This window comes from Poecilia latipinna, unplaced genomic scaffold (genome assembly GCF_001443285.1).
Source record: "Poecilia latipinna isolate Pla-1442-1.1 unplaced genomic scaffold, P_latipinna-1.0 Scaffold874, whole genome shotgun sequence".
Taxonomy (NCBI): domain Eukaryota; kingdom Metazoa; phylum Chordata; class Actinopteri; order Cyprinodontiformes; family Poeciliidae; genus Poecilia; species Poecilia latipinna.
This window is the reverse complement of record NW_015113490.1, coordinates 460389-488276: the sequence shown is the minus strand read 5'-3', so window position 1 is coordinate 488276 and position 27888 is coordinate 460389. Positions and strand designations below refer to the sequence as shown.

General features: G+C 37.5%; 1 protein-coding gene across 2 annotated transcripts; it reads right to left on the bottom strand.

Moving 5' to 3' along the window:
- Positions 1–19: 19 nt before the first annotated feature.
- Positions 20–27866, bottom strand: LOC106957094 (beta-galactosidase-1-like protein 2). 2 transcript variants are annotated; one of them, XM_015048311.1, is made up of 19 exons: positions 27156–27866; positions 25072–25257; positions 24734–24802; positions 24189–24284; positions 23390–23498; positions 21216–21308; positions 21026–21107; positions 19741–19805; positions 19168–19252; positions 15995–16138; positions 15051–15131; positions 12473–12579; positions 7819–7965; positions 7466–7537; positions 7040–7118; positions 6804–6891; positions 4640–4754; positions 4046–4162; positions 20–2092 (listed from the first exon to the last, which is right to left on the bottom strand). In XM_015048311.1, the coding sequence occupies exons 1-19, from the start codon at positions 27257–27259 to the stop codon at positions 2006–2008; spliced, it is 1926 nt and encodes a 641-aa protein (XP_014903797.1). In that variant the 5' UTR covers positions 27260–27866; the 3' UTR covers positions 20–2005. The 2 variants fall into 2 exon arrangements, with proteins under 2 accessions (XP_014903797.1, XP_014903798.1); XM_015048312.1 differs by lacking the exon at positions 27156–27866 and adding an exon at positions 25361–25381.
- Positions 27867–27888: the final 22 nt, after the last annotated feature.

The following is a 27888-nucleotide window of genomic DNA, read 5'->3' as shown; positions in this document are numbered from 1 at the left end:
CTGTTTTTTTTTTGTTTGTTTTTTGTTTTAATCTCTCTAGAAAAGGACGCTCTCACACAGCATACATGGATTATGTAGATCGTTAGCAGGATGGTGGCACGACGCTGATAATCATGTTCCACTCGAACACGTTTCTTATGAAAGAATCCACCTGAAGTGTTTGGCACCAAAACAAAACAATACTTGTGGTCTGAAGTGGAAAAATGTCGGGTTGTATAGAAACATAATGACAACAGGTGTTGCTTGTTCCCCCCTGAACCAAGATTCAGGGTGAAAGTAAATTACTGTTCTTGTTTTCTGGATATTGCTTTTGTCAAGGTGCAGACTGACTAATGATACTGCAGTGTACAGATCAGCATGTGGTCGGACTGGTTGAATACGGTTATGTGATGTAATTTTGTGTGTTGTGTCATAGAGCAGCAGAACAATTGAAAGGGCTCCGCCTTGAACATGTTACAAAAATCTCTTCACATCTGATCCTTTTTTTTTTTTTATAAACAATCACTGCATAAAGCAATAGTTTACTTAACCAGCCTTCCCACAGCAAACACCAACATCCTCTAAGGCACAATACACTTTACACATAGTCTTTTTTATCATCTCCACATCACCTGTTCTCATTCACTTTTTTATGCATGTGACTCTTAAGGTTGTTTATTTGCCACAGCAGCTCTCTCAGACAAATGTTAGTTGAATCAAGATAAATAAATAACTGAGAAAAAAAAAAAAACTCATGTAGCCCAGAGTGTTGTTTCCAGAATATGTGAAACTGTATGTATTTCTGTCCTAAGGAGTCATTCCTTTAGGGCTGCAGATTTAAAATAGGTTACTGACCCCAAAAAAAGCACATTGAACTGTATGAACTGTAGTTTTTATTTTATTTTATTTTTTTACTACACAGAGGTAGCAAATTTGAATTGTCATCTAGTATTTGTCACTTCATTACCTATTAACTAAAGTACTTTTTGCATTTGTTTAATTAGTAATAATATAAAAGGGGCTACAGGTAATACAGAGTGGATTCCAAATATATTAATTACTTCAGAATGTTTTCCCTTTTTCTTTTCCTCATACTACAACCATAAACTGACAAATTTTACTGGGATTTTATGTGTTAGACTGATACAAAGTTGTACGTTGTAAAGTGAAAGGAAAAGGATGTGAGGTTTTCCAGTAAAACTGTTGAGTCCATATGCGCTACGATCCCTTTGATCCTAGATTTGGACATCTCACAGAGCACAGTTCAATCCATCACCTGAAAACGCCGCCACTGCTAAAAGGTTCTACAAAGTATTTACTCGGAGCTGTTGAATACAAAAACATGCCATACTTTTCACAAATTCATTGGGCCAAAAAAACAAAAACAAAACATGTATTATTAATTTTCTTCCACTTTACAACTGTGCAGTTTATTTGATAACATGATGATGTTATCAAATAAAATCCCAATGAAATACAATAAAAGTTCATTATTCAGGGGTGTGAATAGTTTTTTAAAAGCACTGTAAGGTAGTCGGAATCAGACAGCTATCTAAAGGGTTTTTTTTTTTTTTTAACCCAAAAACAATCGCAGCAAAAATATTTCAAGAAACGAGCATTATGGTGTAAGGTTTACAAAAAAAAAAAAAAAAAAGAAGATCCTCAAAGCGATTTTGTAACCTTGATTACTCTGCAGAGGCTTTCAGAGCATCATCAAAGGATGAGGCAGGAAAGGATGGAGAAAAAATAAATAGCTCACAAGCTTCGCTGGCCTTGGTTACAAACAGAGGTCAAACCAGATTTATTGATTTATCTTTTCAACAAAGAGCGAATGATACCCATCAACTAAATATAACAACGTGCCATGAGTATGGCCGGTAAGACAAACTGGGAAAATCAATTTAAAGTAGTCTTTACACCTTGGTGCTGCTGACCAGGGCAGACAGTCCAGATCCACGTAAACATAACCAACAGCAGTCGTGTCTGCTCTGCTCATGCTTCCTTAGCATACGCTCTCCTCTTATCCTCACTGGACATCAACAGTCATGCCATAGTCAGGGCTGCTGATGAACTGGAGTTTACCATCTGCTTCCTGCTCTTCAAACACCACGACCTATGACAGCACAGGGAAAAGAAGCTCAGCCAAGGTCATGAAAGGATAGTGAAAGTGGGTGGTTTTGTGTTAATGTAAGCACACTCTTAAAAGGAATCGGAAAGTAAGATGGACAAAGTGGCCTAAGAAATTTGCGAGAAAGTGCATAGTGGTAAACATGAAAACTTTTCAAAATACTAAGCATGGATTCTTTATGTAAACATGCCGTTTGTATTTAGCAAGAAATCAAAACCATAATTATGCAAACATAGATTAATAGATTATTTGCTTTTTTTTTCTAAATCTTTGTCAACTGAATAGCTTGCAGACAGAACACTGATAAAATGACATGTTTTAGGTCACAAGAAACTCACATATTAATTATATATTTCACAACTTTATCCACCTTTAAGGTGTCATATTACAAATGATCCAGCTGAAAAATAATCTAACAAATCTTGTTTGGGGGCATTTTCACTTGAAAGTAGCAACAACCAGAGTTGAACACTAAAAAAAGCAGAGCTTTGTTGAAACATCTCTTAATTTAATTCCTCAATTTATCTTCTGGACATACGACTGTCATCAGATCCGACTGACTGTCATCAATTGTATCTGATTTATTGTTAATCAAGTCCAGATGTCCTTATACACCAAAACCAGAAGTTTTGGGTAAAAACAATAAATTAGGAACAGAACATCAAATCCACAGTAACATATGATGGTGGTAGCTCCAAGCTGCGGCATGCCAGTCAGCTTGGCTTACACCCTTAACGTGGATACAAGAAAGCTCAAGGTGAATGTTATGTTTTAGCATCACTGTGAACATTTGACAAAATAAATAAAAAATAAAAAATTCTACAAAAAGATGGTTTAATCAAATATCACTTAAAATGTGTGCACAGTTATGCAACCACTTATTTGCATTTTTGTGTTCCATTCCTCCCCCAAACAAACATGTTTGTTTTTCAGTTTGATAGTATAGGACAAATGTGAAATTATACATGGAAAAAAAAGTTTTGAGTTGATTTATCATGACCTCGTTTATATGTCACTAAGAGCTGACTCCTTAAATCCTCTGTAATGTGCTGTTATTTCAGGAATATCTTGAGAAGCTGTCACCAGAAATGTCATGAACCAGTTTTGGGTAAAAATATACAGACTGGATAAGTAGTGCACATCTTTTGCAAGATGGTGTTACATCTTAATCTAATAAAATAATAAATACCCTTCAAGTCATTTTCACTTCATGAAAGGTAGACTCTGTTATAAAACACAACCTTGTCAGGCTGTTATCAGCTGTGTGTTTGGTGGCTTAGGAAGATTGGCAACTTTAAGTACACGATGCTCCAGCATCACCTTCTTGATTCCTGATACTTTTTTATACACACGTTACCCATAAAAAAAGGCTGCCATGTTTGTTTGTTTTTTAATATGTTTTAAAAAAAAATCCATGGCATGAGTGTCACAACTCTGAGACAAAATGTACACCATTTTGTAGGGTCAATGGTGCAGCAAAGACCCAACTTTATCACTGCTCAATCCCATGTTCCACTATCCAGATGTTCGGCCCGCACACATAAAGACTCCCCACGTTCTGCATGTTCAATGAATGAAAGGGCTCAAACTTATGGCAGCACCACCTAACGTTTGATTAATTCAGCCAAGCATTCAACAACATGGATGAACTTTAATCCACGGAGTGTCAGTTAATCACATATAAAAATATGAAGAAAAAAAAAACTAAACAGAAATGGATGACCCTTTCCTGATGCAGTAAATATGTCACACACATAATCGGACTACATGTTTATTTATTTTTTTTTTTATGTTTAAGATGCATGTAAGGTTAACAGTTTGATCTCCCAACATACATGGCAAGATGTGTAAGAACAGAAAAGAAAAAAATAGCCTTTTTCATAACATGCTGCATATGCTGCAGTATACTGTAGTGTACGAGTGTATATTACACAGTACCTGGTTGTCTCCTTTGTGAAGCCAGGGCCCTGGGACATAAAGTGTTTGTTGCGGTCCAATAGACCAGTATCTTCCCAAATTCCTTCCATTTATAAACACAACCCCTTTGGTCCATCCCTGTGAAACGAGGTTGCAAATCAGAACGCAAACATAAACAGTCCAAAGTGTTGTTTGTCTTATGTCTCCTTAGTCCCATTCTTTCTGAGAATATATTAAGATTCAAAGAGACCCTATAAATATTTTAGAACCCACGAGAGATCTAGTGGGTAAAAAACAAAACATCACGAGCAATTTATGGGAAGACTCAGAATCCCAAAAAGGGTAAAGCAAAATCTGTAGATAAATTAATCCAGCGAGGTAGAGCTCTAAGTAGACACATTTCTCTAGATTATGTGTAGTTACAGAAATTAACTGTAATTTTTTTTTTTTAATGTTGATGTATCTTACAGTGTATTTGATTGTTCAACTGAATAGGTGTCGTACTGCTACTTATACCCAGGACTGCTCCTTTTTGAGTTACGATGATGATATATTAACAGGACTTTCATGGAAGGTTTTAACCAGTTATGTTTTTGACTCCAAGCCCCAACTTACAGAAAGTTTGATGAAGGTGTCTTTAGGAGAGCTGTTCACGTAAAGTTTGCCCTGAAAAAAGGCCGGGAACGAGGGCTGCTGCTGCATAGGCACCCAGGAGCCTGTGGTCTGAAGGCTGTGAGGGGAGAAAAACAGATGAATTGTTTTGATGCATTCACTTGCACTTTTACCTAAAATAATATATGACAATCTTTAGCACAATATGGTTGGTTGCTTGTGAGCCAGCACGGTATTCTGTCTGTCATAGAATATTTATTGGCCTGCAGTGAATGCCAAGTGAAAGTCTGGAAATGGATTCAGGGAAAGTATTCATATTCAACAAGACTGTAGGTTATGCTTCGCCTCCGAGCAAATTCAAAAGGCAGTCATAATAGAAAACCAACAGCTCTTCCTGAAGTAGGAATTTCTAGTGTTCGATTATAAGAGGCTTCAGGCCTTGACATTTCAGAAAGGTACTGACACACACAAAGATGCACACATTCATAACAAAAAAAAAAGAAAGAAAGAAAAGAAAAACATCTGCACCAAAGGGGACTCATAGTGGCTTTAAAACCGAGCACATAATTTTACAATTTTGGGGAAAGCATCCATGTTGTTATTGTTGTCATTATTATCCAAGCAGGAATGTATTACGCATACAGTAAAGAAACACAATTCTCATGTAAACTGTGCAGAGGGGTGCATTCTGTTATTGCAATACTGAAATATTAATGAGGGAATAAGACTTGAGCCTTGGGGTGAATTTATTCTTGCATAATTCACCTGAAAATCTCAACACTAATCCTTCCAAGTATTAACATCATCAGATGTAATGACTGCTGTGAGATGTGTAGTACACTTAATAATGACCTCCATACTCAACAACAGTGGAAAACACACATTTAGATGCTTTTAAGAATCTGAGTTGCTAAACAGATATAGACTTGGCTTGATTTAAATTAACCAGACATCTGCTTTAGGGATTCCCTCTCTGTGGTCTGTCTCTGGCTTGGAAGACAAACAAAAAAAACAAGGAAATAACTTCCTCACACCACAGATGATACCCTCCATATTCTTGTGAGAATGCTCAAAGGTGAAAACAATCAAAAGAATTTCCCCCGATTCCAGCATGACAACAAAGTAAAGTAAATAAAGAATATGAACTAAGTAAAGAACATGGTCACGTGTTTCCTGGATTACTCTAAAATGATCTACCAGCACACCGCCTTAGAGATTTTGATAATGCATCAACAGATCTCTTGGTTATCTTGCATTGAAACTCAGAGATTCAAGTTGAACAGTTTAGCTTCACAACTATTTCAATCCAGCTACTATTACTCCATCTTGCATTTGTTTTGTCATAGTTGTATAATTAAGTATATAAAGCAAGATTTTGCCGCTTAATATGAAAACAAAAATACTAAATATACTTTTTAGATATTTTGCACACAACATAAATGTAGTGAAATACAACCAGATCAAATAAAATAAATATGTGCAATAGTATCAGGTGCATAATCCTAGCAGGAGTTCAGTAATAATTGACAGAGAGGCTTTGAGAAATCTCTGTTCAGAGCTCTGTCCCTGAGGCGGTTCTGAAACAGGCCCTATGGAGCGCTGGCAGGAATGCTCTAATGACACTTTCAGTTCCCCTCACAATCATCTGCTATATTGCAACTGGAGCTAGAAGCCGAGAGACGTTGCATGCCAGCAGACTCGCCGATACATCTCTGCATGAGAACGCCGGCTTGTAATGGCACTGGTTTCTCTTTTGTTTATTCTTAGATATGAATTAGCCATGATGGGCAACAAAGATTAAAGGACAGCAAACACAGGATCAGTCCCGTGACTTATTGATTACAAGCCTGTCAGTTTTGCACACAACAACAATAAGAACTCGAATTATACTCGATCTATAAAACCATTAAGCAACAAATAAAAAGAGGGGCCATACAAATTAGACCCAGAAATGGGAATCATGCGTCTTGCCTCAACGCTGAAATCACTGAGGAAATCATTGGGGTTGATAACTCAAGAGGGTTTAAAAAGTGACTGTGTTTTATTTTGTGAATTTTGCCATTTTGTTGCCTCTCTAATCATACTAATTGGAGATAAAATGTGCTGGAATGCATGAGAGGATGGCGAAAACATAAGGAGCAATAGAAGCGTAATTAAAGACACAAACCTGTTTACAAAGCCTGGTTTCATATCCAGACTATGAATAATGAAGCCTCGGAGGACGTTCGAGTTTAACTCAACATCACCAAGAAGACCTGAAAATATGAGTCAATGCCATTTTCAGTTTCTTCAAAAATAAAAAAATAAAAATATGGCGTGTAGTTGATTATATTCAAGATTTTCTGAAAATCTTGCTTCCACTTGAGCATCTCTAAACTCATTAGCTTTTTGATGTTTTTGTACCTTTGCGCTGCTCATCCAGAGTCGTCCCATAATTCACCCTTCCACAGTTCTCCACCAGCAAGCCCAGAGTTCTGCTTCCCTTCAATATAAACATACATAAAACATGAGCTGCATTCAAGGAAACTGCAGCAGTTTACAAAAAAAAAAAAAACAGAAAAATACAGAAAACGGCCAAGCTCTTATGAAATTTTAAGCAAGTTCTTTCCAAGAAAGAATGCAGATTTTGTCTTTTTTTTTTTTGGCTAAATAAATACTTAGAAGACGATTTGTTGCTGGCTTCACACACGCACTTTGCTGCCAGAAAACATCTATCAGTATCCCCTGAAGCGTTCACATGCTGCAGGTTGTTAAATATTTAAAACTTTATCTCTCTGAAACAGCACACAGGGTCTAAAATATATACAGAAGGACACAAAAACTCTTTACCTTCCCATCAGGTATTACAAGTTCCTGCACCTTATAGTCCAAAACACCAACGTATTGTTTGTCCACAAAAACCTGGAACAATGAGGACAACAAAAAAATAAAAATCCATATTTAGAAAGACAGAAAGAGCTACATAAAAAAAAAAACAGCCAACCGCTTAAATCACAAATGAATAGAAAATGTGCAGAAAACACAGACAAGGGCAATTATTCCAAAATAAAACCATTGCTTTAATTAGGTTGAAACTCTACAAGCTAATCAGAGGTGTGAACTTCACTAAGTAACACTGCAGCTTCCTCTGAACAAGTACTCTAATAAACAAGAGTAAAATGTGTTCGATCCCTTGTTCTCACCAGTGCTCTGTCTCTGATGTTGTTCTTTGAGTTGAGAGTTCCTCCGCTGGTGATGACCGTCTCATACAGCGTGTAGCCGTACGACTGGCCATTATTGTTGTTGACAGGGAGGTTCTCCATGTTTATTGGCCTCTCAGATTTGAAAGGCTGCAGAGTATGCAAAAGCATAACCATAGAGTCAAACAAACAGTGCATAAAACGACAATTCAAACGAGTAAAAATGAGCTGCAGGAATCATTGTTTGCATAGACTTGCACATGGTTTAAAGTGTCTACTTAAATTGGGCTCTAATTAACACAGAATTCACTCTCAGAGTACGTGTTCTCGTTTTCCACTTTGCAGCGTGACTTCCTCTGAAGTGATGGCTTTTACTAAAACTTCAAAGTAAGAGGAGGGGCCTTATGTACAAAGACTGCAAACATAAAAAACTTCAGATGTGTCAAGAAGAGTACGGAAGCGCTTCCGTAACGAAGAACTGACAGCGGAAAAGTTTATATTCCTTTGTCTCACATTTCTTTAGTCATTTGTTTGCTGGCGACCCCTAGAGGCCGGGCTGGGAAATTGTTATTGTACACACCTGCAAAACCAGACATACAAAGTGTACTCTATGTACCTTAATATTGCAAAATCAATTGGATTATTAGACTATCTGGAATATGATGTTTGCCAGCTAATTAATTTCAAGTGTCAGAGGTATACCTTGCAGGGAGTTTTCATCACAATTTTTGATATTTACTTGGCAATGGTATTTATTTAGTCAAAAAATATGACAAATGTAGAGCATGTGACAAATGATGCAGAACATATTTTTTTTAACAGCAGTGGCATTATTATTCTTTATTAGCATGTATAACAATAATCATCATCATCATCATAAAAATAACAATATAGTAAAGTGAAAATAGTGCAGTGCCAATTGTTTTGGCAATGTGCTCAGACACAGAAAGGAGCAGTGTACTGCTTGTACCCATACAGCTGCCAACCACACTGGGGTTCCTATAGCAGCAGGGTTATTTCAGAGGGAACTGGAAGACTGAATGGGAATGTGCCAGTCAACCCTGAGCCAAGCCATGCCAGCAACGTTATATGGAATAATGCAAATAAGCCAGGTTTGTCAAATTTCCACACACTACGAGGCGAGATTAAAAAGCAAATTTCAGTGACAATCACTTCTTTCTAATGCAATTAGTGGCTTGGATTGCATATATATATATATATATATATATATATATATATATGCATGCAAGATGGCATAGTAAGGTGATTGCTCAAATATTAAGTCCCTTTAATGCCCCCCACATCTAAACACTACCAGCTACACACACTTCGCCACACACCTCCAAACACACACCTAGATAAAATATTAGACTCACACCAGCCTACCCTATAACTGGAGAGAAACCACTCTTTTTAAACAAGGGTGTGTGTGCCTGGTCACTGCCAAAGTAATTGGCATCTCATAGGGAGCAAATTATTGCGATGGGGACTGAATAATTAATGGAGTTGGAGTCACCAGACGTGCTACACCTGGCTTGAATATAAATGCCTGTAAGGGGACATGATATAAATACCTAAACTAGTGGACATACAAGTGGGAAGGTTCAAAGGGGATATTCCCCCAATTGTTTTGTTTTCCATCTTTTTTGTTGGCAAGGAGCCACTCAAGGTTTTCATCAGACTATTTCAACAGCAGGTTACTTTACAATCATAAAGCTTCAGATGGTGGAATAATACCGGTTCCCATGAAGGCCGCCTTACCAGTATAACTTATGAGAAATGTTTTGGTCAGGCTTTGAAGGTCCCCTTGTGTCAGACTGTCTCATATAAGTATTAAAAGCAAATTTAAAGATAATCTGAATAAAATGATCCCATATCAGAAAGACAGATTCCAAAAGTGATCACAAATCAAATATCTGTTTGACTTAGTCAGTACAGATAGAAGAAAAAACACAAATATTCCACCATCTATGTTTGCTGACGATGTGTAAATAATTTAAAAATGAATTTATATTTTATTACCAAAACACAATTTCACATTGAAGCTGTTACTGTACTACCATTAAAAAAAAATCCAAGTATTATAGTGACTCACAAGCCCATTTCTGTTTTCTACTGGTCACTTAGGTCCTCTGGAGGAAGACCTGAGCTTATCTTACCACCCGAGTGAAGAGGATGTAAGGGAGATAAAAATAAAAAAATAAAAAGAAATCTGCAAAGTACAAGCTAACTGCAGCAAAATGTGGCACCTAGGGGTCACCAATGCTCTAAAAGCACTATATGTCCTTATCTACCAGGCAGCCAGTTGTTTAATAGGTAAATAAAACTTGACATTTATTTAGTGAATTAAACCTCACAGCCCATCTTGGACATGATGACATTTTCTGGGATTTAATATCTCACACTTTTTGTGGATTGTATGACATTGTATGAGTACAGTATCAGAATTTTCTGATTAAACTAAAGTAGATTTTTTTTTCAGCAACTAACAAACCAACTGGTTCTAGCAAAAAATGAAGGATTAGTATGAGGAAAAGCACCACAGAACTTAACTCCTTGAAACCTTTTTATTTACAAGACCAGCAGGGGTCTGCCGTCTGTGGCTCCAGAGCTGTAAGTGGTTCTTTGGACCTTCCAAAATGGCTCTTAATGACTCTGGCTTAAATGTTTTTAATAGAAATGGAGTCTTGACTGAAGTTCAGTCGGAAAGACTCTAGTCGCCCCTGCCTCATCAATCAGCACCCGCCTCTCTGCAACCTGGAACTATCGGCGCGGACCAAGCCTCGCTCCAGCCAATCATCGTTTGGGCTTCAGTTCAAAAGGACCTTCACCCATAGCCTCCTCTGCTCACCAGCTGCGATCAACCCACCTCCACCCCATCTCCACCTTCTGCTCCTGGCTCTCAGGCCTCATCTTCCTCCGACCGGCCCCGGGGGGTCTACATTCCTATGCTGCATCAGGAATGTTCATCGAGCTCATCGAAGTCCAGCTCGATGTCCCCGGCCGGGGCCTGAACGCCAAAGGACTTTTTATTTTCATGTTCATTTTGTCATTAAAATCTTTTTAGCCTTCTTTCTTCGTTTGAGTCTCTCCAGATTGAAATATAACAAGTGCTGGTTTTACCTGTTGTTTTTGCATGTGATAAATTGATTTTCCACAACAGAATGACACTAAAAATAATATATTTTTTAACTCTATTACTTTTGTCATTAATTTGGAAATTATGTGCCTTTTAAATTATTTTTCATAAATTTCAACATCCCACTTAAGGAAACGCACCCACTGAAGTTGATATTTATCAAAAATGATGTTTTCTTTGTTTGAAAAGGTCATGCAGCAGTGAAGCTCTAAACAAGTCTTATTTTGCTGGACTTTTACAATCCTATGTCGGTTCTTAGGATTGTAATGACTGCACACCCCTGTACCAGGCTGTTGTGTTTATGTGCATCTCCACTGTAGAGTTGGAAACTGTGGAAATGTTTAGGTTGATTCAGTTTTAAGTCTGATCTCCGACAATAAGAAAAAAAAAAACAACAACACTGCTCTCATTAGGATTACAATCTACAATTTAAGAATGTAATTTGTGACAGTTTCAGAGCAATTAAGCTCTAAACTAAATTAAATCACTTCTAACTCACAGGAAGTCTAAATGATTCACAGATCTTTTATGATTAGAACAGGAAGTTGTGTCTCATAGGAATATTAATCACACAGACTTCTGTTCCATTCAGACTAAAGGCTGGCGAATCACCAACAATCGTGAACAGGTGAATGATTTATTCTGCATTGAGAACATAAACACTGAAAATGTTTTACGCTTAACCAGCTAAAACACAAGTGTCAAACTGCAGTTCCCTTATGGATGTGTCTCTGCTTCAGCACACCTGAATCAAATAATTAGATCATTAGCAGGCTGCAGTAGAAATTAATGACATGGTGAGGAGACAATAGAGACATTTGATTTGGACCAGGGACACAACCTGCTTCCTTAAATTAAATATTTCCACTAAGGTTGGCAGATTTTGCCAATGTATTTGAATGCAAACACTAAAAAAAAAAAAAAAATGCAATTTTCAGCACTAAGTTTATAAAATTCCTATTGGCATTTATAGTTAGTATAAAATATGACTTGCAGAGAATGGTCATTTGAAAGATAATTGCAGAAATTGCTGGCACTGTTCAACCAGCTGTAGGGCATTTTCAAAGCTTTACCTTTAGTACAAAAAGCTCTCTATCTAGAGCGGCAATGTTCTTTAGGTAGATTTCTACTGGTTTTGACTGATTCACAAAAAGCTATCCCAAAAATGCAGCTTGGTCCCTGACAAGTTTTCTACAGTGAAAATACACCTTTAGGTGCATAGCAACATCAAATATTTGAAATGCCTGGACATTAAAAAAAAAAAAAAAAAAGCTCTAGCCGACTGTTTGCAAAAGCAGAAAATGTTTTGTAAGTGGGTCATTTTGCAACATATTGAAACAAAACAACAGAAACTGTTCACCAGACACAGAATTAACTTTCCTCGATTGCCTTCTCAGCTGGTAGACTTGTGTTTATTAAAAAGCAACCTTTTAGCTTTTCTCCGAACCATGGTAAGTTATTCCTTTATAAGTTGATGGTATTCTTATTTTTAGGTTCTTCTGAATGTGCATTTCTCACCTTTTCGGTTGAATGGAGACTGTCCCAAAGAGAGAGATGCTGCTGGACGACAACAGACTGATAGGCTCTCCTTTCTTGAGTGGGGGGTAGTTCAGGAAGTGGTTGGTCTGGAAGGAAGGAAAAGGGGGATAAAGGCAACTTCGCTTTCATTTATGTGTCAAGAGATGAGACATCATTCTGGAAAAGCTTCAAAGAGTTAAAAGTCTTGGGAAGAAAAAGGAAAAAAAAAAAATCAAACTCTTACATGAGAATCAAAGTAACTCAGTCTGTCCAGTAATGCATTCATAGAAAGAAATTTTTATGTTTTCCTTCATATGTGTGACTCAGTATCAAACATGAAAAAGCAACATCAGAAAACTTCTTTTAAGTCTCTGTGGGGGAGCATTTTTGCCAATTTGTTTACCAGTTTCTGAAACGGTCTCTCAACAACCGCTAACAGCATCTATCCAGGATCATCAATTGCTTTTAAAGCTGTTAAATCTCACAGGTATACCAGCACTGGAGACGGCCTGACAGCATTGCCCTTTCATCGAGTGGTAGAAGGAGGCTCACTTAGGGGAAACTTTGAGAATGATGGCCGACTCTTCCTTTAAACAACTCTTCCTGGGTTCGACACTCGTAAGTCTGAGAACTGTGTAACATTTACCCTTCTTACATTCTGTCAAATTCACCACAACAAGAATGAAAAGATGAAACTGTGCCACAGACAGAATCATACCGACAATTTCCCTTTTTGGGAAAAAAAAAAAAAAAAAAGCAACGCTTCATCATAAAATATTATCACCAGACTGATTGGAGGAATAATTATTATGCAATGGCTTTTGTTTGTATTATGTGTTATTACACAGTAGCTCTATTTACACTGGTTTCTATTCATTACATGACATCTGAAGGTAATAGATTACACAGAACTTTATTTAGGGGTCTCATGGTAAGGTGGGCTGAATACAAATGGATACCACAAACTTAAGTTTGTTTTGTTAGTAATAAAAAAAAAAAACAAAACATGCATTGTTTTTTTTCCAAGTTGATCTATCATATAAAATCCAAATAAAATATAATGAACGAATTGGTTTTAGTGTAAGAAAGGTTCAAATAAATTCCTTTCTTACTCAGACTGATAGAACCAGGACAGCACTAGTAAACTAGAACTGTATAATGTACTGGTGTAATATTCCATACCATGCACAGCATTGCGAAAATGTTCATGGAACCTAAGGGCTTCATATTTTGTCTGCTTGCTGTCACCAGCTTCAATATATCTTAGCAGAATTTAAAGTGATCAACCAACAGAAAGTAGAGCAGTACTTTTCGAAGAAAATCTATACTTGGTTTCCAAGATCTTTTAAAAATAAAAATCTGAAATTTCAGGCAACTGTGTGCCTTCTACCCCATGATTAAATTATTTGTACAACCTCCTCTCACTGCAATTACATCTGCAGGTTTTTGGGGTTACGTCTACCAGCTCTGAGAGTGTGATAAGATTGAAAATGCTGCCCATTATTCTTTTCCAAAAAGCTCAAATTGAGTCAGATTGAATGGAGTGTGTCTATGAACAGCAATTTTCAAGCCTTGCCCGAAATTCTCAATTAGATTTAGGTCAAGGCCATTGTAACGCAGCTTTGACGTGAGTCTCTGGCTCTAATCTTGTGGCTATTGTCCTGGTGGAAGGTGAAGCTCATATCTTGAGTGATTTGCAGCTTTTCTTCCAGGATTATTTATGTTCATCCATCTTCACAGCAAAAAAAACAAAAAAAAAATGCTGTTTCGACTATATATGACAGTAAAAATTGTGTCATAAATTGTGTGCAGTATTAGTTTTCTGCCAAAAACAATTATTTTGCATGTAGACGAGAAATTCAGTATTGGTCTCATTTGACCAGTGCATCCAATGGAAACTCCAGTGCTTTTCCAGAGTTACAGGGATAGGCTTGCATACACAACAGTAACTGACATAATGTACATAATTTGACAGGCAAACAATGATAAAACATGTAGATGATCCAATTAAAGAATTAGGTCAGGTCTTTGTGGTGGTGGGGCAGAACACAGAGGATTCTCAAACTCACTGTCATATTCAGGCCAATGCTTATTGTTCAACAGACTTCAAAGCATAAGGATGCATCACGCTCAGGCAGCCTTTCAAACCGTTTTCAATCACCACAGCAGCAGGCAAATTATTACTTTGTTATGTTGGATTCATTCCCAGGCTTCCAAAAAGCCAGCCCTGGCCACAAAACACTTGAGACTTCTGCCCCCGATCACAAACGGCGTGTTGTACAAACAGGGGAAAAACTGCACAAACAGCGAGCAGAATCCAAGACATGTATGTTGTTTTCATGATTGCCAGTCACGCCGAGGGTCCCTGATTAAGGCAGAGAGCTCACACACGAGGAAAAGCACACAAACCCTTGAATCCAATACCTCCTTGTAATCATGTGCAATTTTATCCTGTTTGAGCCAACAGAGAACAGGTTCTACAAGAAGAATTAACTTAAGTGGGGAGATGAAAGGGAAGGAGAAGACAGAAGAGAAAGAAGACGCCAGGCCCGTCTCAGCAACAGCATGCAACACTCACTGTGGTAGCTGCTGAATAAATTCCTCAGAAGATGATACTTGGTGGTGTAATCCCCGGCCTCGGATAATGGAGCATCGTAATCTGAAAGATAATACGCTATCAGAACAGCAGGTTTGGGAGCCGGAGAGAGGCACGGATGCCTCTTACCGTGGCAGATGCTTTCTCTGCGCTCCCCTATCAAACATCTTGAGGCAGCGGCAGCAGCCCGAAACACATTCTGGGTTTATCTGGACAGAAAATGGAGCCTTTCGGAGGCAAAAAGGTAAAAGGCATTCAGGGAGTAGTAGCACAAGTGGAAAGACCTCTGGAGGTCAGAAGTGAGGTTGTTGACTCTCCTGAATGAGAAAAGAAGTAATTGCAGTGTTATGCACTCTAAGAAGAGGGCATTACACTTACTTTTATGTCTTCAGATTAGAATAGAAATTGTCTTTATTGTCCCACAGTGGGGAAATTCAGATGCAACAGCACCATCAACATGTGCAGGTTCACACAAAAGGTCAAAAAAACACCTCTCCAGTTCAGCAACAACTTTATGTATTAAAACAAACCATTTAAATCAAGAAAATAACATTATTCTTGGGTACGTAAAAAGAAAAGATGAGAATGATTTGTGTATCACACATCAGCTTAGGAAGCTAAAACAGTCTGTTTGTGTCTTTAAAATGAGAGACAAAGTAGGAGATCAAGAGCAGAAATTGTTCATCTAAAAGCATGCCGAGGATCCTTTTTCCAGTATAAAGAATTCTTTAAATAAGAATCTAATTAGGTCTGTTAAAAACGCAGCTTTACCCAGCGCAGCTGTGATCAAATCGAACAAACATGTAGTAACCTCAGAATGTTCTGAGCCATCTGGCTTAGAGTGTGGAAAAAAAGCTCAGCCCAACAAAGTTCATATTTTACTTGAAACGCTCAGAAAAGTTTATTGTTAATTATTCCAGTCATACCATAGCTTGTCACCATGGGTTCAGGTGCTGGCAGCCCAACAGCAAATGCACCATTCATGAAGCCAAAATTGGTCCCTCCATGAAACATGTACATGTTGATCGACATGTTCAGCTTCAGGACTTCTTTGACCACCGAGATCATGTCTACCAGAGAAAGAGAAAATAGAGAAACGTTAAAATTTTCTTCATTACAACAGTACAGAGCATGCATTTTCTCCCAGTCACAGCGAACAGAGCTGCGTGGCTTCATTTTATGTTTGCTCGTAACATCCCTGCGATTTTACCAAAGAAAGCTAACGCTGGACAGGAGCCTCTGTTAGTGCCTCTCTGCATGTACTGCCACAATTGTAATAAACTGGAAGTGATGGCCTACATTGAGAAGGTGCGGTGTTTGTGAAAACACTCAAGACATCACATGTTGAGAGAAGTGCTTCTCTTTGAACCTCACATATACATTTTTTAAAAAAAAGTTGCATTTGTGTGAAAAAAAAAAACAAACAAAAAAACCTCAGCTTGTGCCGAATTATTGTGCTGCCCAAAGCAAAGCAAAATCCTCAGAATTTGAATTAATAGCATAATAAATGTACACCAGATCTGCAGCGTTTAACCCTCCAGTGGTTGTGGCTTGACGGTTGTTCAGGAGGTTCCACTTCTTCTACGTACGGTTGTACCACTGTGCATCTGCTTGTCGCAGTTTCCTCATGTCTGAGGTGCTAATGTAAACACTGAATTGAGAAGGCTTGGCCAGCAACAGCTTATTTGCCTAATCGTGACGTAGCCCTATAACAGCACATTCCTACATGAGCTCGAATCAGGCAATACTGATTGGGTGAAATCTCAATATCTGAGAATAATTTTGTGTGTTAGATACAATTAACCCGTTTTGTAAAGCTAGTTTGGTCAAGGAAGCATAATAGCCTCAGTGAATATTGTGTCCATTGTGAGTCCGTTAACTCCTTGGTGGTTCCAGCTGCTGGATGTGTGGCAGTCTGTAGGGCACTGAACTGTCAAGGATACGAATCCCCCCTGAAAACACTAGACTTTTTTTTTTTTCTGTGACATTTTCTGCAGGGGTGAAGCTCCATTTTCTGCTCCTTCTCAATGCTAAAACAAAGCAGGCAAGACATATGGCCCGCAGATTTTAGCATATCTTGTGTAAGATGTGCATGGCTGCTGGTAATGACAAAAATAAAATCCTACAGTGATGCAGTTAGCTTCATCAAGCTGTTATAAAGGCCTTTTAAGATGACGAAGTATCTATCTCATCTTTAGTTCAGCGCTTGTACCAAATCATTTCTAAAGGATTGCTTGATACACCATTTAACTGTGAGCTGTAAATCATTCGAGCAAATAACACAACACACTCCTGCAATAATATATTTACTAAAAATAATGAAACAAACAAAAAAACTGCTTTAAAATTTGGCACCATTTTTATTATCATTGTGCCACAAAGGGACAAATCATATCTATTTTTAGTTGTGCGTACATAAGATCTTAACATTTTAAGATCTTATATACCTGTGGCAGAACTAACTTGTAGTTCCTAGACCCTTTGATCAACTTCAGATCTAATGTATAAATTACTGAAATAACATTTATTCTACACAATTAAGTGATTTTGCAAATGTCAAAAGGGATTATGTTCAACAAAATGCATTTTTTCCCCAAAAAGCACATTTTAAATAGGATGCTTTAGTTGCTTTAAACAAGAAATAGGAATACCAACATTTGATGAAAACATGAGCTATAACTTGTCTTTATAATGAGACACATTATATGTCTCATTTTACAATGTGCCTCATTTTATCACCATGCAACAATTTATAAAATGAGACACAAATACATGCATAAGCAGAATCAGCAGATGAGCAGTTCTGCTGAAAATAACCTACACACAATATCCTACAGTCTTCAGTTTTTCTGACCTACTTTTTCACACCTGCATAAATCTCACCCTTTAAAAAAAATAAAAAAATAAATAAATAAAAAAACACTCTCATGTGTGGCTCTCCTTTTCTGCAGGAGGATAATGTAACAGGGAACAAGGCTGAGCTTCAGACAGGACATAAAAGGTGGATTAGTGAGCTCACCATTAACAATCATTAACTAACGTTGGTTACAGATACTAACACCAGCTCAATTCTTTACCGATTGTCCTCAACAAAAATCCATTTCCCCCATGGGTGTTATTTGTCTAAGTCCTTGCCTGTTTGGGGCCTTTTTGACGACTAGCAGGCTTAGACTTGCGGTCTGTTCTCTGTGTGTGAATTTACATTTCGGATTTCTTTGTTTGCTCAAATGCTATTTTCCTGCCTAGAAGCTGACGCTGTCAGTAAACACAGCAAGGGGGCTTTCTGTGTGCTGCTGTTTGATGCCAGTTTGATGCAAAAGATCCTGTATGCGACAGCCCTGCAGAGGTGTGTGTGCTATTTCCGGGCACCTTTAATTTGAGCACATGTATTCAGTAGGGGGAAAAGTTGAATTAGTAATCCAAAACTGTCTGTTTTTCTATGGTATAATAAACATGACATGCCATTGATGTTTATTCCTCTTAGTTACTCTTCAAATTGGGAAAATAAATAAATAAATTATGTTATCCATACAAAGCAAATGGGTATTGATCATAACAAATTAGTAGACAGTTGAAAAAAAAAGTCTACTTTTCTAAATAATTACATATTAAAACTATTGGGACTTTGAAAAACAAGGCTAAATTTACCTTGTGAGAGAATTTTGTGGACTGCATGTGGTTTCTAACAAGAGACAGATAATTCATCTTATGCAACCCTACACACACTGATTGTGTTCTTCCCGAAGCCGTTCCTCGGCAAACAAATTATTTTATTCACACTGCAAAAGACTTGTCTGAAGTCTCTGTTTCTCCTGAGGCACAGAGACTCTGTCTAACCCGAAAACAGGCTCTTTTAACTTTACCTTTAGCACTGGCTTGGAGCACACCTGTCTTTCCCTATCTCAAATTAGCTGGAATTATCGACCCTCTGCACAGAGAAGAACAGCTCCACTCTTAACAAAGAATCCATCTCCCAAAAACTTGCCTTTCTCTTGTGTGAATGCCCCTGTTAGCAGCTCTGAGTGTCTCTCAACAGAAAAAGAAACCCACTTCCCATCTCATGTGTTAATTATTTCAGTGAAGCTAAAATAAGGCTTACCCTCAGCAGGGAACACATGATGAAGGCCTCCCCAGAGATCGAACCAGCCAGACCAGAACTCCATAACCATCTTAGGTTTCTGAGGCTAGAGCAAATAAAACGGATTAGAGCCAAGAAAAATGGCAAAGGTTGGTAGAGCACCAACGTGAACAAGGAAACGTGACCTTTCTCTTTCTGCGCAAGAGAATGCACTGGATGCTCTGGTACAACCTTTAAACAAATTGCCTCAATGTATTCTTTCGTGTTTCCAACGTTTCTTTTAAACCAAGGAAACAGCACCTGAAATTATTGCTTTGCAATGGAGACATGTTTAGGAATTAATCAGAATTTCTAAATACTTATTTCAAAAGCACACCAGCAATACTAAAATAGAAAAAAATTCAAATAGAAATAAAAAAGAAGCAGTCATACTCTGTGAGATTTTCCTTTGTCTGTGATAAAACCCGTCATCATATTATATAATGGTTTGGTCTTTGATTTCACTGAAACAAATAAATTCCAAAATCTGCCAGAGTTAATGTTGATGTTAATGTTCCTAAATGCTGAGTTTCAGTTTGCACCAAGAGGACTTACTTGAATTTCATTCAGATACTTGACCTCGTTTATGTCCAGTCTCTGGAAATTGATGGTTTCCAGTGCTTCAGAGGAAAAACAACAAAAACCAGAACTATTAGGAGATTCATAAACTGGCTATTGTCTTTATATTACAACTGAACAACTGTTTAATTTAAAAACTTAGAGCAGCTTTATAATAAAATGCTCAAATTACTTGATTACATTTCCATAAGAGGAAGGTCACTATAAAGTACCCAGGAAGATATTTCCTCTTTTTTTTTTTCAACCCAGGGGGGAAGAGTTATTTCTCCAAAGGCAGTTCATCTGACTTGCTTTCAAATGATAATATTTGCCATACACTTGGGGGAATGGCCGGTATATAGTTCCCAGCTTAAGACTTAACATAGCTTTTTTTGTATTCTGTTTAAGAAGAATGTGGAAAATACATATGCTCCACCCCTTTACAGCAATAATGTGGTGATTTTGAAAGCAGCTTTGGCCAACAACACTGCTGATTTAAGAGCAGTTTTACTGTCCCAAGCCTTTCACCCCATTTTCCACTTTTGCTGTTTTGTTCATTGCAAACATTGGTGTTCACCTCACAGAATGTGGTATCTGCTCCACAACCGATCACTTAGAGTGAGTAGGTACTGTAAAGAAGCTCGGCGGATAGCGATTTCATAAAATTAGCTATCACAATCCTACATCAGTAGATACATTGTTTATAATTACTTAACTCTATGAGTCACCAAAATGCTAGTTTACAAAAGGAAAACAACAGGTAAGCACATAAGTAACAGTAAATGTTTTGTTTGTTTGTAAAGAAGTGTAAAATGGAGGCAGGTTTGCGTTGAAATGATAATAGTTTGGTGTGTATTGGTGGCAAGGGGAATGAACTGATCCAGTCCCTTTTGACAACAAATGTCTATATATGATGACAATGCATAAGGACACACAAATAACTACAAATAAAACCTTTATGCCTGTCGCTAATGCGTACATATGAAAACTGTAAGTGTGTGAAAGAAGAACAACTGCGTTTAAAGCTTGTGTTTCTTTTAACTGAGCTTTCCTGCCAGTGGGATGCAAAAAGAGCAACTTTCTGGTGCAACACAGAATCCTTTGTCGACAAATTGGTTCTGAACTGCTGCTGCATGACACTGTGCTGCCCTTGGATCAAACCTCTTGCCACCGTGCAAGAAAACAAACCACACACTAACATCGTGTACGTCTATGTGTAAGAGAGAGAGAGAGAGAGAGAGAGAGAGAGAGACCGTTGGTCCGTTAGCCCATCTGACAATACCTCCTTTCACTCCTCCGAGCTTCAGCCCGTCCTTGTTGTCAGAGGTCAGCAGCAGCTCTGTGATGCCTCTGGACAATAATGCCTAAACAGAGGAAGGATTAAAGAGACAGCCAAACAAAACTGGATCCGTTTCCTCAACAAAGTTTGAACAATTAAAACAAATCTGGTTTATTTTAACAGTGTTTCTCACCTCCTTTATAAAAAGCATGTACTTGTCGTCTTTAGCGTAGGAGCCGTATTCGTTCTCGACTTGAACTGCTATGATCGGGCCACCCTGGGAGTACTGCATATGAATTTGCCAAATATAAACGAAACACATTAGAGGATTTGGCGCCTGCTCTTGGACCGATCTTACCCCTGATATGGTTAAACACGGTTATATGTGAATCCAAGTTTCTTTCTTTCTTTTTTTTTTTTTTTTGCTTTTCTCAAGTAACACTGAACAAAGGAAAAGGAGAAACAATCTAATTAGCCACTGAAAGAGTTTGTTTAAGCCATGTTCACACGTGCACACATGGCCCTGATATGTGTTTACAGATATTCTTCAGGGGTTCAAACAAGAAACAAATGTCTGTCAGTATTACATATATTTACCTTCCCACCTCCACAGTACTCATTACAGAAAAAAAAGAATGCATTGCTTTCTATTCTTTTTTGTTGGCCTGAATCTTGTTTTTCATTTAGATGTTGACGGATGGGCACAGAGCCACGTCGGCCATTCGCAGATGAAGCAAACAAAACACTGTAATTTCCTCTGCATACTTTCCTGACCTGCTGTCTGTGCGTTCTGTGAAGTCGACATCCTACTTTCCGATTGCAGGAAAACATAAAGGGCATGTTTGAAATAGCAACTCAGGGGGAAAGTCTCAACTTGACTTTGAAGATGTTCTCCTCTTAAGACAGAAAAAAAAAAAAGGCATTTTATTAATGACGGTAAGGAGAGCAGAAAACGGGAACTGAAAACTGACAGAATTCTAAAACAAATAGTTCCTGCTAAGATATAGCAGAAGGAAATGCATAACTTGTGGTCCCAAGAAAGGGGAAGTGATCTGCACAAAGTAAAAGTGCATATTTTTTCCACTGAAAGGACATTGTGAACTGTGCGAGTTGTTCCATCTGAAGATCTCAGGCATATTGATGAGAATATTAAATATATTCTTGCCTATATGTCAGTTCTTTGAATGTGGCATAAAGGTGGCATAGCAGTAAACAAAAATATATATTTCATGTAGTTTTTAGATCAAATCTTGAGGAAATATACAGTTAAAATGAGGCTATTGAGGCTGCAGTATGAACTGAAGAAGTCTTGGAATTATTTTAGAGATAAAAAGACTTTGTTAAAGTGCCTGATGTCGTGGTCAAGACATTTTGAATAATACTAGTTATTCTCCTGTAAGAAAACTGAGAACAGTTCAACATTTGGTCTTTGAACAGCCAATCAACACAGAAGCAGTACATCATACATAATCTGCCTCAATCCATGACTCCGGGCTTAGTCAAAAAAAAAAAAGAAATTCATTATTTCTTAACTTAGTATGTTTTGCTCAGAGAATAAACTAAAAGTTGGCTTTTCAAAAATACGCAAAGCAATAAAACAATTTTAAAGCTTTTTTACACATGGTTTCAGGGGTTCCAGTTAGTGTGAAAGGCGATGTTACACGAGCACTACCTTCAGTTAGACAGAAAACAACTTCGCAGGTTGTTTTTCTTTTAATATCGACCACCTTGTGATGCTATGAGAATCAAGGTTACTATGACTGCAAATCCCAGCACATCAGAAGCAATTGTTATATAAAATTGTTACTTTTTTTAACTTCTTGAAACCACTAGATGTCCTGCAAAGCTCACACTGGCCTGTGCACGCAAGTGAGCAAGTGGACGTTCGGTTTCACCTCTCAGCTTTGGTTTATAATCTTTGCTTTGGGTTATTTACACACTTTTGAAAAAAGCATCCACTTCCTGCTTATTAACAAAACAATGTTTTTTTCTGACATGCATATTTATGCTGTATATCTGAAAGACACTACAAGATATATGTAAATGTGAAAGTCATCTGTCATTTTGAGAAATCTGAACATGGTTTCATAAATCATCCCATTTATCCATCCACTGTCTGCTTGACCTTACAGGGTTGAGGGGCGGAGGGAGGGGCAGCAACAGTTCAACTACATGATAACACATATTTGAAGTGATGAGAAAGGTATTGGTCGACAGTTAAATACGTTTTTTTTAAATTATTATATAAGTAACACATAGTCTCTGGTGGACTGCCAGCATGTCCAGTGCGTGCTCTGCCTCTCAGCAATTGGCACCAGAATCCAAGTATTGAAAAATACATGAATAAATTAAATAAAAAAAGAGTACCTGATATGGAGTAACTTTCTTTATGAGTTCATCAAAAAAGGAGTTGACTGCATCTGTGAATCCTGAGTAGGTCGTTCTGAGCTTCATATTTTGATCTCTTAGCAGCCAACTGCAAAAACAAACCATGTCAAATAAGTTCTTGACATGCATGAACTTTCTTTGGGTTTCAAGCTGAAAAAAAAATAAAATAAAATGTGGTAACCTTGATATGAGGTCATGCTCTGCTGCATGTCCTTTCAAACACCTCATAATAATGCTCATCAGCTAAGCGGACTCTCAACCTAACATTCCCACAGGCGAGAGCACTCCAAAATACATTCCTTCAGTCTTGTTCAGCCAACAATTACCCAATTATTGGTCTGAGCGTATTTTGATTACAGAAATAAATGAATTCATCCTTTAAGGGATAAGGCCTGCCAGATTTAATTATTGCGTGATCCGGTATCTCGCTAAAAGTCATCAGTGGCTTTCAGCAGAGTAATGGAAGTGCTTCACTGAAATGGTGTGCATCTTCTGTACTCCGTATATTCAAAAGTAGGTATGTGGGTATATGGTTCCCTGTAAAGTGGGTCACTGAGAAAAATATTCTCAAATAGAAACACAACTCCTAAAATGCACACTTGAAATTCTATTGGCGTTTTTTTTTTTTTTTACCCTGCAGTGAAGACACATCTGAGAATCTGATCACCTGAATGGAAAGTACATTTCCCGTCAAATTTTAGACGTTCAGAAGCAACTTTAGATTAATCGGTCACGCGATATATAAATTGATTTATTGTAGTTTTTGTGTTTTTTTTACCTAGGCAGTCCACCAAAATCCCATTCAGCGCAGATGTATGGCCCAGGGCGCAAAATCACCCAGAGGCCCAAGCTGGCTGCAATGCGAAGGTAGGCTCTAAGAAGAGATGCACAATTTAGAAAAATATTTTAGTTGGGAGGGGCTATACATCTTCATATTTGCAATGCTGTCAACAGTCAATAAAATGTGGAAAAGAATAATTGTTCTCAAATTATGAAGAAGCTCATCTCCAGCAGCAAATCATTTCTAAAATATCTCCCCACCCCCTAATTTTCCAATGAAATAAAACTCTGACATTTGTTTCTATTAAATCTTCGGCAACAATCAACACATTTCATTGATCATTGACCTCACAATCAGGAGACACACAATCATTGACTCAAATGCAAAGTGCTTATTAGGGGTAAATGTTTTCTTAGTAGTTATCAATCAATGCAATAGACAGCCAGACTTTTTTTTTCCAGTGCAATGGCGCCCCCTGCTGGACATTAGCGATACTTGTGTCAAACCTCTAGTTGAGCATTTTTTCTTCAGCAAGTCCTTACTCTAAATCCAGATCATCCTCAAAGTCAAACACCCCTCGCTCTGGTTCATGCAGGTTCCATGGTACATAGCTGAGAAGACACAAAAAAAAATGTTTTTCTTTTTTCTTTTTTCTTTTTTTTTTGTGTGTGTGTGTTTTAAGCATTTTTGTTTATAGTCAATTATAATGTTGCACTGCACTTTGTATTACAGCTCTTTACATGAGTATGACTCCTGAGCTTGATCGGTTAGCTTTCATGTTCAGATTAAAACAGTGCCGCATTTTATCTGCCCTCCCGCTCTCTTGACCTTTGTGCTCCGACATGTTCTCAGTCATGGCTGAGTTGCACAGGGCGCTCACGTTGTAAGAGTGTTGATGCCGCAGGCTTTCATCTTCAGCAGTCGGTCCTCCCAGTAGGTCCTGGGGACACGGAAGTAATGGACAGAGCCTCCCAGGATGCGGAAGGGTTGCTTCTCCAAGCTGAACTGTGACGAGTTGGCTCTCAGTCCTTCTACGCGCTTCATTCTTGCTCTTTGTGGATGGTCTCTGAGGAGAGAAATAATATGACATAAGACAAACAAATTTAAAATTATAAAAAAAAAAGAAATATTACGTTATTTTTCTTGCCACTCTGATAATTTAGGTTCACCTGCTGCAATATCTCCTACACTGTATCACTAAGACAAAATGTTGTGGGTTTTATTATAGGTTTTATCTATTAATCATTAAGGAAAGGCCACTCCCATGTGGTCATATAAGGTCTGCAGGTGAACAGTTTACCTAGGGAATCAGTATCCACCAAATAAATAGACAATTTTGACATATTCTTGCAATACACTTTTTGTTTTTTGCATGCGATTGTATCACATGCAACCAGAGGTGGTCCAAGATTTTATGGAGCCCTAAAAAGATATTTTATTTGGGTCCCTACTTCCAGAAAAGACCAGCACCAAAATCCACTGAACTTAGTGGACAATAAGGTTTAATTGAATTTAATAATAATAATAATAATAATAATAATAATAAAAACATATAACAATTATATTAAACTCTATTTATAAACCACTAAGACTAATTTAGATGTAGGTTCCTTCTTCATAAAAGCAACTACAAATTAACATAGTGATTCCCTCAATGAAATAAACCTCACTAAAAGAAAAAAAAAACAAAACAAAAAAAACACAGTATCGCTGTATTACTGTATAACAAACAGATTTGTTTTATCTTTTTGCTGCGACATGAGCCGTATGCAAAGAAGCCAACTGGATCTCTTTCTGTTGAAGTGGGAGATCAGGTGTAACTTGGTGAAATATAACTCACCTTTGAAATTGAACACTAACAGATAAGGAACTGAAACATAACAAAGTTCACAGACAACTAAGCCGATCTCTGTTTAAACTTTACCTTTAATAACATAAAGTTACCTAATTTTTAAAGTGCAATCGGTAATACTTTTATAACAAATTTATATCAATAATGATTCCTTGGTTAATGTCAAGTTGTCATAACAAAGACATTTTGAATAATGTCAACTTTGTATTAAAAGTGTCATAATTTACGGAATGACACTTTATGACAACAGTCATAAATATTCATAAAGGCTTATTCATGTTCATGACAGATGTTATGTCATGTTTATGACAGTGTCATGACAGTCTTATTCGCCCCCCCCCCCTTCAAATAAAGTGTTACCACATTTTATTTAGTAGCCAGATTTTCAATGAGATTTTATGGCAAAATAAGCACAGCAGTAAACGGTCACGGATACTGTCTGCAATAACAAGACACTGTTGAAGTTTACAGATCACAATTTGCAGTCTTGTTCAGCAGATCTGTTATGCAACATTTTCCATGTGGTTTTGCTGTTGGCTATTAGACAAATTTACGGATACAGTGGAATATTTTCGTGTTTGAGTCACAAAGGTTTTGCTACCAAAACAGTATTGGAGTTTTCAGATGATTTCATCATGTTATGGTAATTTAAAACAAGTTACCAGTACAGAACTTAATGATGTTCAGCCACACTTTATCACTGAGGGAAAACAAACATACTAAAATAAATAAATAAATCAAAACATGTGAAGGTTGTCACAGATGTTCATTAGAATGTGCAGAATGAGACTGTGTTGGCATATTGTACAACTTAATTTCCTTCTTTTACAATATTTTAAGATTAAAACTTGAATTTTAGTCACATTTTATCATGAGATAAAATATAATTCACTGGATGTTGCTAAGGAGTTTTTAAGTATTCTGATAACAATCAAATTTTATAAATTTGCATTAATTTCAATGTGGACATAGTAGGTTGCATTTTGTAATCTGTAGATTGTAGAAGCAGAAAAATAATTTACACCCAGCGCACATGGACGGACTCCATGCAGTGGGCGGGGTTCTGCAACAATGCATACCTTCAAATGCGAACTTTAGGGAGCCTTCCTTACCTCGTAATTTGATAAGCAACTATTGCCAGAGCACCGATGCAAAGCAGGAGAAAATATCGTTGCTTTAAGGACAGACGAACACAAAGGATCGATGAGATTTCCATGGACCAAAACAGTAGGACAACTGTTCCCTGAGCGTTTGCAGAGTGTCAGAGCGCTTATCTGAGCGGTCCGGTCCTCTTCACAAATCTGGACACGGTTTGCACAACGTCATATACGTAACACTCTTTAAAACTGCTGTAGACATAAATTTGAGCTAACACCCAACGCCAGGTCTCATTATACTGAGTTGTTACAAAACGCGACATTGTCGCTCTGTTATAATTTTTATGTATTTATTTATTTTACCAACAATGACAGGAAGCTAAGAAAGAGAAGTGTTTGTTTCCTCTTGGTCAGAAATAACCAGCGTAACGCAAACAGCTCGTCAACCATAGCTGTGTTTAGGGACTGTCACAAAATTACACGGATGTTACTAAAACGAATAAGATATGGACGTTTTCATAATAAAGTGTTTGGTTTGTAAAAAAAAAAAAAAAAAATGTATAAGTACGTAAACATATAACAATTCTGTTAGACTATTGTAGCCCCACTCACTATAACCTCAAAACATTGCTTTCCCCAATTTTTTTGAGATTCAGTATACAAAGTGAAGTGGACAGTCATAAAGCACATGCTACTACTGGCAGGACAACAAAATGCTAAGTTAAACAATGCATATATATATATATAT